The 12,219-nt window shown below is 38.5% G+C and overlaps 1 protein-coding gene across 3 annotated transcripts in view; it reads right to left on the minus strand.

The window, feature by feature from the left end:
- The window catches only part of si (sucrase-isomaltase), a 51,565-nt gene extending 40,340 nt beyond the window's left edge, over positions 1–11,225 (minus strand). For all 3 annotated transcript variants that reach the window (XR_009714734.1, XM_061281361.1, XM_061281360.1), the window contains exons 1-10: positions 11,121–11,225; positions 8,373–8,496; positions 7,871–7,956; positions 7,278–7,398; positions 4,361–4,470; positions 4,095–4,246; positions 3,302–3,473; positions 2,640–2,739; positions 2,381–2,493; positions 2,065–2,190 (exon numbers count right to left, since the gene is read on the minus strand). Coding sequence is in view for 2 of the 3 variants with exons in the window: in XM_061281361.1 (XP_061137345.1) it covers positions 2,065–2,190; positions 2,381–2,493; positions 2,640–2,739; positions 3,302–3,473; positions 4,095–4,246; positions 4,361–4,470; positions 7,278–7,398; positions 7,871–7,956; positions 8,373–8,496 (1,104 nt within the window). In the remaining variant the exon portion in view is untranslated. The remainder of the gene's footprint in view (positions 1–2,064; positions 2,191–2,380; positions 2,494–2,639; positions 2,740–3,301; positions 3,474–4,094; positions 4,247–4,360; positions 4,471–7,277; positions 7,399–7,870; positions 7,957–8,372; positions 8,497–11,120) is intronic.
- Between the last annotated feature and the right edge of the window lie 994 nt (positions 11,226–12,219).

Genomic DNA, 12,219 nt, shown 5'->3' on the forward strand with positions numbered 1-12,219 from the left:
TCGCTGCATTGGCATCCTGCAATCTTTGGGTACACAGTAGATCAGGGGTCCCCAAACTTTTTCCTGTGAGGGCCACATAACCTTTCCCTTCTCTGATGGCGGGCCGGTGGCAGTTTGTAACAGAAAAAGTGTGACGATCGTAGGGGAGCTTAAAAAAATTATTGTTTTCCAGAAAGCCACACATAACCAAATAACGGTTATTTAATAACCCTTTCCAGGTTCTTTACAGAAAAAAAGTCAGGAAACAAATAATAACACTATTAATGAAATAAATAATAACTAAACCCTCTCTGAGTTCTTCACAGAAAAAACAGGAAATAAATAACTAAATAACTCTCTCTGGGTTCTTCATAGAAAAAAAACCATGGAACATTAACTTTCTGTTGTGCCATGCACAATCTTAACAGATAAAAGTTCAGCTCAGTTGTCAGAGCAGAACCTCTCTGACACACATGAGCAGTCTCTTAAAGTTCCTGTGTTCCTTCCTTATAATCCTTTTGTAGGTTCCAGTAGGCTTGTAGATACTGCTGTCTTTTTTGTTAAAGTTTGATAGTGCGTCATAGTCTGGAGTAAAATTTGTTGTGGCAATTCTTAGGCGAGATCCGAGGTGTTGGTCCGTTTACCTCGATCTGTGACGGGTAGATGTTGACGTTCATGTGGCTGAACGTCACGTCGCGTACGTCGAGCCAAATTGGCAACTCTTTTAAACGCTCGGCACTGTTCACCCTGCTTTACTTGGGCGACATTTTAACGGAAGGATTCCAGGGGAAGGTTTGTGGGTGGCTTTAGCGCAAAACTGCATCTGAAAGCTCAGCGCGCAAATTACAAGAATGCTGTCGTCACAGCCCACGCTCTAAATTCGGGACTGATACAAATAGAGCGCGAGTGCGCCATGTCCGTACACGCACTTGTGAGTGTGCACCGAGCTTTCTGACACGGCTTCCGGTAGTAAATGCGCAGGCGAGCGCTTCCCCATCTACTGGGGAAACGCAGTCATTGCAGGCAAAATGAGCAAAAAAAAAAAAAAAAAAGTTTAATAATACAATTTATTCAGGGTTGGCGGGCCGGATTAAACGGTCCCGCGGGCCGTATCCGGCCCGCGGGCCGTAGTTTGGTGACCCCTGCAGTAGATGAAAGATTGAACAAAATCAGTGATCTATTTTATTGTATCTAGTCATCAGTTAAGGTGGGGCAGTTTTGATTAGGCGGTGATACTGTGAAATACAACACTGATGTTGTGATAACATTGTCTGAGAATATGAACTATAGAGATTAAGATAAGGAGTTTATTTTGGCAATTAATTTAAAAACAAGTGTCATGCCTCAGTTCTCGTGTCCAGGGTGACTTTTGCCCCATCAAGAAAAAGCCTTTGAGTCTCTTTACTCAAAAAAGGGTATATATCAGTCATCACTGATAGAAGAGAGCAGGTTTCATATTTTGATCAGGACGAATAAAATGATGAAAGGAACCTGTCCGATTGATCTTTGATCAGCATTAACATTCACTTGCACTTGAAAAATAGTGCGCTCACGTTTGAACCTGAATTGAGCCCAGCAGAAGCCCATAATTTAGTAGAAAGCCGAATAACCCTGTCCAAGCTAAAGGCTGTTGCAATCGCTCACACTTTCTATCCAACTGCTGCTTTCACCTCCATATTCGCGGATTGCCTAACAAGTCAGGTGTATGGAACCATAAACTGATATATAAACTGTTAAAGAATAACACAGGTCAGGTCGCAAAGGTGAGGAATTGATCTTCACTGAGGATTTTACCTGTGCTCCTATAGAAACCACACATTCTTACTTGTGTTTGTTTTAGCATTATTTGACAAAATAACAGGCTGCACATTGTATTGAGCTGCTCTTATTTTTGTCCTCTTCTTTGTAAAGAAGGTCAGGTGGAAAAGCTAAGAGTCAGTGAAAGAAGATTTGTGTCATCACAGAGACAACATGCAAATCTACCACAGTTAGGCCGAAGTAGAGATTCGAACGCTCAAACTTATGTATTATGTACAGTATTGCAAGGGTCTGAAAATAATATAATCAGAGCAAACAAAATCTTACATATGGAAGGTTCACTTCACGATTCCTTTCCACTGTTTTCTTGACCTCACTCAAGCTACCATAGTCCCACCTAGATAGCTGGAATCCCAGTGACCAGTAGGGCGGGATGACAGGCCTGCCAATAAGCTGAAAGCACAGTAGGTCAGGAAAAACTAATCATAAAAATTGTCTGTACAAATATAATAGACAATCATGTAGGTAATCCCAGGTTATCATGACAGATTACATTGCCAACACTATTTACTACATTTGAACAAATTGTCCAATAGAGCACATTTCTTGAGATGCTTTTCTTAATTTTCTAGGCGTGTATCACCTCGAGAAACTCCTGCACCACTTGTTCTGGTGTATCCCCAAAAAGAACATAGAAGTCAAGAATTCCTCCAATTGTTCTGTATGTCACTGCAGGTGCAGGTTGCAAAGTCACTTCTGAAAATAGACAGTAATGAAAGCCATTAGTGACACTTTAAAGAAAATCTTAAATAGCCAAATAAAGCTTTTGATGTGTGCAACATGCTGGACTCAGTAATAACCATGTTTTTTTTTTGTTTTTTTAATATTGTTGTGTTTTTCACCCATCGCATTGCTGTTCATAAGGAAGACCCCAAATGATTTTCCACTTGTGTCTTCCAGACAGAGGAAGAAGGGATAGTGTCCGTAGAGGTTGTGTGTTCCCTAGAGAAAGAGGTAATTATGTTTGGTAAACGCGGCAGAACAAGATTGCTTTGTAAACATTACTTGTAATACATACTCAATTGAATTAGTTAATCATTAATCAAAATGAGAATCTATTAGGTTCACACCATTGTGTATGTTGGTTGGTTGTAGTGACAGATTACAGTTAAGGAATAATGAAGATTGATTTATGAGCGTAATCTAAACTCCTCTCCACATTTGCAGGTGGAAAGCGGAACGTTGAAACAAATGGGAAACAGATGGTTTCTTGCTCTAAAGTCTCTCATGAAAAAAACTGTACTCACAGCTGGAACCCCGGATCAAACATCAGTTTTCTTTGTTCCGCTTTATAGATGTTTTATCAATGAATGAAAGTTCATAACGCAACACTATATATGTTTTTGTTTGCAGTTGTCTTTCATAAAGTGTAACATGTTTTTGTTTGTGACTTTTTTTGTGACTTTTCTGTTTTCGTAATGTGCACTTTTTGCATGTGTTTGAGTATATAAAGGCAAACGACAAAATAGCATTTACACACTCACTCAATTATGTGATCACTCACCCCATTAGGAAAAGCATCTCTGGTGAAGATAGGCCAGGTCTTCCAGTTGATGTCATGGCGAAACTGTCTGTGTACATGCTCTCCGAGACCATAAATATTATCAGATGGAAGCTTGGCAGACAGCTGTAGAAACTGGTCTGCAAACACCAGTGGTCCCATTCTTGTGTCAAACCTGGATGTAATTTGTGACCAAAATATAAGAACATTTAAAATTGGAGGCAATGCAAGGTTGTCAGATAATACAATAGCATTTTTAGTAAGCAAGTGAGTCTAAACTCATCAATACACTGGAAATTGTAAACATTTTGAGATTATTTTGAATGTTTGTAATGCTGAAGATTTTACAGGATAGATTAGACACAAAATTTCATCCAATGCTGAGTCATTGCGGATGTGTCCGAGTGTAGGTGCAATTTAGGGCAGGGAAATCCCAGATATATTCCAGGTAATGGTCAGGCCAAGGTTCTGCGCGCGATTTTATGATCTACTACAGTTTTTATTATGTGAAAGATAAATAATAGTTGATAATCATATGTATGTTTATTTGGTTTGCTGAGACCTTGATGTGCTCTTGACTATGTGAAAGGTCAACAGAGTTAGATTTACAGTAGCTAGATGTAAAGAGCTCAAGCAAAACTTGAGTATTCCACATGCACATTGTACTATTGTATACAATACAATACAATACATTTTATTTGTAATCCGCACTTTGTAACTGACTGTCCAAAAGGAAACAATAGTACATTGTTATATTTACAGAAAAAAATAGTCAATCAGCAGTATAAGAACTTACAGGACTTTGTTGTTCTCTTTCCTGCGCACAACCAGCCCAAAAGGTTTGTGTGTGATCTCCAGAGTGTTGTTAATGGGAGTGGTCGGGTGCTTGCTGAGGCTGTTAACATGTTCATGGGGCACCTCAAACCTTTGCATGTGGGCGTCAGATATCTAAAAACACAACAACCACAAGGAGAGTAAATCTGAGATTATGTATAATATTCATGTGACAGTTTGTCTGGTTTTAAATGTGGGTGGGTGGGGGCGGGGGGTTATAATGTCAACCTTAAAACGAAGTCGATTGCTTGATTGCATTTCAGCTTGAAATGACAGTTCCTGTATATCTGCTCCAAACAAGGAAGGGGATGTCATTCTCTTCAGATGTGCCTTCATTACTGCCATAAAAGATAAATAAAATAAAATAAAAACAAGGTAGAGGTCATAAAACAGAGGCGATCAAAATGTAAAGACAACGTGTAATTAAGAATAACAAAAAATGAATAAATACATATAAAAGAACTGATATTAATTATTGTATTGTTCCTCTGTCTGTGCCATGCGGCTTTTTATTACGACATTTGACACATAGTGGCTTTGGACAATCAAAATTGATATTGCATTATTTTAAACTACTACAATAGAATGCAATGTTTAATTCAATAGGTCTGATTTTTTTACACAGTATTTTTTTTTTCCTTGTGAATTGAAACATTAAATTTGAATAATAATACAAATACCAAAATCGACTGTCTGTCTAAGTGTTCCATGCTCATCTTTTTGCCTTTGTGTTTTTCATTTGCATACTATTTCAGGAGCAGCACATTGAATGAGCGGTCAGCACATTTGCATGGGTTCTGTAGGTTCTCCAACCCAAATGATAAATTTGACTTTTGACTACTGACTCAAAATTGTCTTAATGTGTGGACAATTTTGTGGGGGCAAAAAGCCTGTTGGGAGAAGTTTCAGCTCATTTGTGGCCCAAATGAGGACAAACACTAAAAAAGGAATGTATGGAATTAGTAGTAAATAGTAAAGTCCTGTTTAAAAAGTGCAGCCATACATTTAGCTGTAAGGGCCAGTGGTGTCCATCATATTTTCCAGATGAACTGTGCAAGTCCTTTTAAAAACAATAAATTTCCTACATGATTGCAACAGTAGTATTGAGCATATTTTATGTCACTTTGTCATTTCATATCTCATACAGGAAAAAAAAAAGACTTATTCGTTGATCGTTGCAAAGACTTTACACATTGGATTTGATTAAATTACAGCTTGGTTAAAGAGAGGTGCACAAGGGAAGTTCCCTTGTTAGGCAATGTCAAAGTTATGCAATGGCAAAGATGACCTGCCATATTTTGCCCTGTATTTTGTCTTTCACAGTATCAAATCTCTCAATACAGCTGAAAGCTGTATTATGGTGATAAACCATCAGTAACAAACTTAAATTAAAGCAAAATGATTCCAAGCAGGAAATCTGCATTTTGCAAATTCAATCAGCCTCTCAGAGAGGCTGCACATCATGTTTCACTGACAGACATGCCTGAGGCAAAGTGAGTGATAGAGAGAAAAACGAGATGAGAGTAAGACAGACAGATAGCAGTTATATGACCACAGTTGGACTCCAAACTAAGCTGAAGAGAAAAATAAATAAGGTCAGTCAGTGAGCAAAAGATGAAACGTAAAATTTATTTCCTTATTAAGTCCACCAACCGCACTAAGATTCGCAAGAAATTAAGAAGTATGTCCATCAGTAAAGCAAATTCAATGAATCAGTCAAACTTCTGTGTTTTTGCTACCTCGATAAAAAAAAATACTATAATAATGGGAATAGAAAAATAATATTGAAAAAATGATGGAAAGGAAAATAATATAATAATGTCAGTTTCAAATATACAAGGTTGTTATTGGTTTTAAAATTCAAAAAGAGAAAATGAACAGTAAGGTCTTATCTGGGATGGTTTATAGTAATTGGGAACCAAGTTAAAAGTACCGTATTTTCCGGACTATAAATCACAGATCTTTTCATAGTTTGGCCAGGGGTGCACTTTATACTCTGGAGCGATTTATATGTGAAATTATTAACACATTATCATATAATTTCAGGGCAGCTCGGTGGCGCACTGGTTAGCACGTCCGCCTCACAGGGTGCGGGTTCGATTCCACCTCCGGCTTTCCCTGTGTGGAGTTTGCATGTTCTCCCTGTGCCCGCGTGGGTTTTCTCCGGGCACTCCTGTTTCCTCCCACATACCAAAAACATGCTTGGTAGGCCGATTGAGCACTCCAAATTGCCCTTAGGTGTGAGTGCGAGTGCAAATTGTTGTTCGTCTCTGTGTGCCCTGCGATTGGCTGGCAATAAGTTCAGGGTGTCCCCCGCCTACTCCATGATGACTGCTGGGATAGGCTCCATTACGCCCACGACCCCCGTGGGGACAAGCAATGTAGATTATGGATGGATGTCATATCATTTCACATGTTATTTTCACACTAAACCGCAAGAGGGCGTTCTAGGCCTGTGGAATGATTGGAACAGCAACTGACGTAAGTCACTCCCCGTTGGATCATTGTGTGTTGTTGTCGTACTGTCTTGCTGTCGTCATGTCCTGCTGTCTTTTTGTTTCACGTCCCGGTCAGTCAGTCAAGTTATTGTTTGTTATGTCATGTCAGTTTGCCTTTTGAGTTCCCTTCAATAAACCCTGGTCCATTTGGTCACCCTTCTCCATCCGTTCCATAACAAGAAGAGGAAGCGCAGCATCTTCTACCTCCGAAGTTAGCGGAGTTGTTTAAAAGTGACACAGAGAATGAAGATTTCATTGGATTTGGAGTGACATGGATAGTTTGGTAAACTTGTGAGATGTTATTTATGCTATAGTTATCTGATAACTCTTAATATGCTACATCAGGCAGTTTTCAGTTCGTTGTTTATGTGTCATGTAACGTTAGCATAGCGTGCAATTATTCAGCCTGTTGTTGGCTCTATTCTATTTTTATTTTAAATTGCCTTTCAAGACTTCAACTGTTCTTGGTGTTGGATTTAATCAAATAAATTCTCCCCCAAAATACGACATACTCCAGTGCAACTTATATATGTATTTTTCTTCTTTATTATGCATGTTATGGTCGGTGCGACTTGTACTCCAGAAAATACGGTAGATTTTCACCCCTCACGCTTCATAATTTAGAGGTTAAGAAATTATATATTTACCATAAGGATCCGGTTGCTCTACTGATTCAACAATGTATCCATGGTTGGTGGAAAAGAAGCACCAAGGTACGTTTCGCTCATCTAGAGGCTGCCAACAACATCCACGCTCCTGGCATCTTCTCTGTGAGAGCCACATAAAGTTAGGTGTTTATTTTTTCTTTTCTGAAATTGTATACAGACAGTAACCTGGCCTTGGTATTATTGCAACAATATGGAATTGATCCAAATAAAGAGATGGTGTATATTGAACTAAATCTAACACACAGATGGCCTTTAACAAGGTGTCAAGGCCCAAACAGCACATTACTATGATAATAATTGTAATAGGCCTATTGTACATTGAACATTTATATAAAACTAAACATAAATCAACACAGAGTAAATCTGATTACCCCCTTAAAATCCCAACATATGAATGCTGTTACTATCACAAGTAATGTTTGTATTCACATAATCATTGTAACTTAGTAATAATCTTGATTAGCTGCAATGGCTGTCGAAATATCAAAGAGAACCATGAAGGCACTAAAGTATGTAAAGGAGTCCAAAGTCTATAAATATGTAAACCCTCACATATTGACTGACACACATACCTTGGAGGCTCCAGCGTCAGGGAAACAGTCTACCCTTTCTGCAAGCGCAATATTTGGGCACTGTGGAACAAACACCTCTGTTGTCTCTGCCAAAACATATGATATTTCCTCATGACAAACACATAAATAACAGTTGTAAATACTAAACGGGATGACCGTATTTTGTGCTTTATTCAATAGTCAACTATAAAAACATAATTAGCATAGATTAATCAGTCATTAATCAGAATTGTAATACTCAGATCCCACAATACACAGAGCACTTGTTCAATCAAGTAAGATTCCCTAGTGGTATTGAGCAGTAGTGTTGAGTTGTACTGCACCATGCTAAGCGATGATTCGAATATTTTGGTTACCTCATTAGATGCATAAAAATATGGTCAGTATGATTTAGTTGACTTTACTCAATACAGCTATGGCATAATTTAATCAGTGTACCTAATATTGTGGCCCATGAAATTGAACTAAAGTTGGATTTCCATGCACATGTAGATTCACTCACCATCCTTGATGGTCCCAGGTACGCCCGTAACAAAAAGAACCAATAAAGCAATCGCTATTGCAAACATCAATGCGAAAATGACCATTAAGATCACCTCCAAACCCGAGAACCGCCTTCTCCCCATCTAAAAGACACAAAACCAAAGGCATGCAAAGGTCAATAACCAATTAATGACACCTTGATTCCAAAGGCAAGGTCTCAAAGGTCAGATATAATTTCATGCTTAATGAGGCCCACGAGCAGCACACACACTAAAACAAAGCATCAACATTCACACAACTGACATACACATATGATGTGTGCACATTTACCTTCGGAACAATCAGCAACCTTTAACAAAGCCATACCAGCCACGTTTCCAGATAAACTTACCCAGCTCTATTCTACCCTACTCGCCTTTATTGTTACCTTCTCCTTTGTGGTTCTAAAAAAAATAATAGTAGCCTGCTTTCAAAACGTGACTTTTTCTATTTTGGAGTCCAGTAATTGGTCCAAGACAATGCTTTACTTGCATTTTGCTTGCAGACACAAACAAATGCTTTTAAGTTACAGTCTGCAACGTACTAGCCACGTAAACGTACACGCTTGCGGCGGATGTCCCATATTTTCAAAAACAAAAAGTCGACCATGCATCTTCACCATGTTTGCTTTCACTTTCACAACCGTGCGCTCGAGCGACCGTGGCTGTAACGTGACGTCACCAGTAAGGTGAGGTGGGCCTTTCAGGTTGTGTGAACAACTATAGTTACTATACCATCAATAGAAATGCTCCTGAAAATGTTAAATCTATTTTCTGTTTCCTGTAACAATCAAACATCCACATATTGTTGCAAAATCTCCAGACAGGTATGAGCAAGTCATTTCAAAGACATTCATTATGTCACTTCATTAAGCTTCAAAGACAGAAACAAGTTGAATGTCATGCTGCTCATCTGGGTTTGTGTCTGTTTGGGTGAATTAGACATTTATTGGCATGCTGTTTAATGTGCTGTGAAGATCAAGCGAGGGCAAAGAAAGAGACAAATGTGCCCATGGCCCTGTGTGATTCTGAGTCATATGCACATGAGAAGAATGAAAAGGGCCTGAAAACATTCAATTTAACGAAGAGACAAGAAAATATTGCAAAACACAAATGAATGCGTTTTAAAGCATTGTTTCTCTGCCGTTGTCTCACAGGGGCCCAAATTTTCCAATTGTAGCTAAGACGCCAGCTTTAATAGACGTGAAGAACGATTCAGAAAACCCACTGGTCAAAAATAAACTTTAAAAAAGAATGTCTATCATATTTTAACTACACGTGCTCAGGCTACATATTCAAAATGCCTTTCAGAGGACCTTACTTAGTACCTTACTGTCTGATGAACTCACACCACTCTTAGAGTCTCAGAGTCATTACTGTGCAATAACATCCTGCTCTCCACACCTTTTTTGAATTTGTCTACACTGTTTGTACTATGTGTCCTCTCTGCATCCATTGCAGCCTGCTCATCCTGGAAGAGGGACCTTCCCATCTGCGGTCTCTTCTCAAGGTTTCTCATTTCCCCTAGCTGGAGTTTTGAGTTTTTCCTTGCCCTTTTGGGAGTTTAAGATCAGGGGATGTTTGAGAATATTTGCCATTTTTACCATGTCCTGTGTTGTTAGTCACCTAAATGTTGAACAGAGGGTGTGATCTACCGAAGTCAAATTCCTTGTTTGGCACGCTCAAACATGGCAAATAAAAACTCTTGAATCTTGAATCTTAAAATGTCAACAAGAATGCAAAATATATTCTTAACATTGACATCTATAACAATGAAATGTCCTATCTCTGTACCTCTATAACCCAAGGAGACCCCTGCAAATTTTTACCCCCTGTCTATGGCCCACCAGATGGCAATAACCATACTTCCTTAGATCAACTTCCCATGAGCTCACGGTAGAAGAATGAACAGCCTCCATCCAGAGTTTTGGTTCACGTGCACTGCCCTCCATAAGTATTGAAACAGTGAGGCCAATCACAAGGCTAAGTATTTGGCTGGAGACTGTTTGTTGGGGACAAACACATTAAAGAGGAACAAACATTAAAAGAGAGTAGAAGAAGAAATGGATGCAGAAGAATTAGTAAATAAAGACTGCAGTAATGGCAACTCATGTATGACACAGCACTGCTGCAGCTGCTAGAATGCGGCATCCGCCACATCAAGGATTTACTATTTAGTTTACAAAATGTCGGAGTGAAGCAGTGCGCGCTTGGGGCTAATTTTCCAAACGCCCCCCACGGTAAAGTAGCATTGATTTCGGGGGGTGAGTCCGAGCTCAACTCTTCTTGGTCTAGTTTTTTGTAAAACAGATGACGTGTTTTTTTTGTTCTTCTTCATGGTGCATTTTTTGACTGGTACGACTTATACTCTGAAGCGATGTATAGTCCGAAGATGCAGTATTTGTGGTCTCTGTGATTGAAGAGTAATGATTTTTGTAAATTTCAAACAAATTGTTACTATACAAGGCAAGAGAGCTGTTCATAATAGGCTGCATAATGAAATATGAATTTCTGCAGCTGCAACAGGTTTGGAAGTGCAGTTGTATTATTCATTTTGCGGTTGCACCTAAAACGACTCCCACGAGCACTTTGTTGTTTGCTGTGAATCATTTAGCAGTCTGACTATAATGAAGACAGTTAATTTGTTGTACAAACTAATAATGTAGATTAAATATAAATGATTAATTCCTTGTTTTAAAGAAATAGAACTGCTGTTGCTGTTGTCTTACCTTGGCTCTCTCCAGTGTGTCCTGGGCAAAGTTCTCTTCGAAGTGCTTGAGCCGAAGCCAGATAGCACCTTATATTACACATGAGCTATTAGGGCCCAAACACACGCACACACGCATGCGCACACTCGCACACACTCGCACACACACACGCACATTCACAAATATACACACACACTCACACCCCACTTGTTTAACACTGTGCTATTTCGGGATGACGATACATGACTTGCTCAGTAGAATAATGTACCAAGATGAGATGAAAGACCCAATGAATGACATAGGCACAATGATTGTTTATCATAAATATGTTAACAAAATTTGATGAAAATTTTGAAATCAGGGACCATTTTGTCAAAATACTACACACAATTCTCACAACCACACGAGTAGCAGAACACCAACCAATCCTTTGCAAAATGAAAAAATGAAATGTATCTCAAAAAAATGTTTCCATTTTAATCATCCACGACTGAATTTTGTTTGAACCATCTACATCATGATGTTGATAACCTTTCAGCGTTTCTATTTCTCAGTGATTATTGTAAGTGAAGTATTTATTTATTCATTTCAATCATTAATTTGATATATTTTTATTTCTTTGAAAATACCCAATCTTAGACTTAGACTTAGACTTAGACTTAGACTTAGACAGACTTTATTGTCATTTTGTATACACTCAGTGCACACAAAACAAAATTACGTTGCATATGGCTCTCAACAAAGGAATGACATTTCGGGTGGATAAAAAGTGACATTTCTATATAAATATGAAATAAGATAAGATAAATAAGATAAATGTAAAGTGCAGCAATGAATCGAGTCAATATCTCAACAGAATCACAAAAAAAAAGTCCTAGCTTTCATACAACCACGGTTGTACGTGACACTGTGAGGTCAGTAAACATCAGACAACCATCCTATACAGGCAATGATTTGTATTCTGCTATACAGCAGATGTGACGATTACAGTGAAAATAAAAAATAAAACAAAACCTGGAAAATAAAACTGAAATGTAAATACAGTCCAGAGTCTGACTAGATGAGTCTTGCCAGAAAATTAAATCAAACCTTGACATGCAGGTCTTGGTTAGTTTTGTGT

Source organism: Syngnathus typhle, linkage group LG6 (assembly GCF_033458585.1).
Source record: "Syngnathus typhle isolate RoL2023-S1 ecotype Sweden linkage group LG6, RoL_Styp_1.0, whole genome shotgun sequence".
Lineage (NCBI taxonomy): Eukaryota > Metazoa > Chordata > Actinopteri > Syngnathiformes > Syngnathidae > Syngnathus > Syngnathus typhle.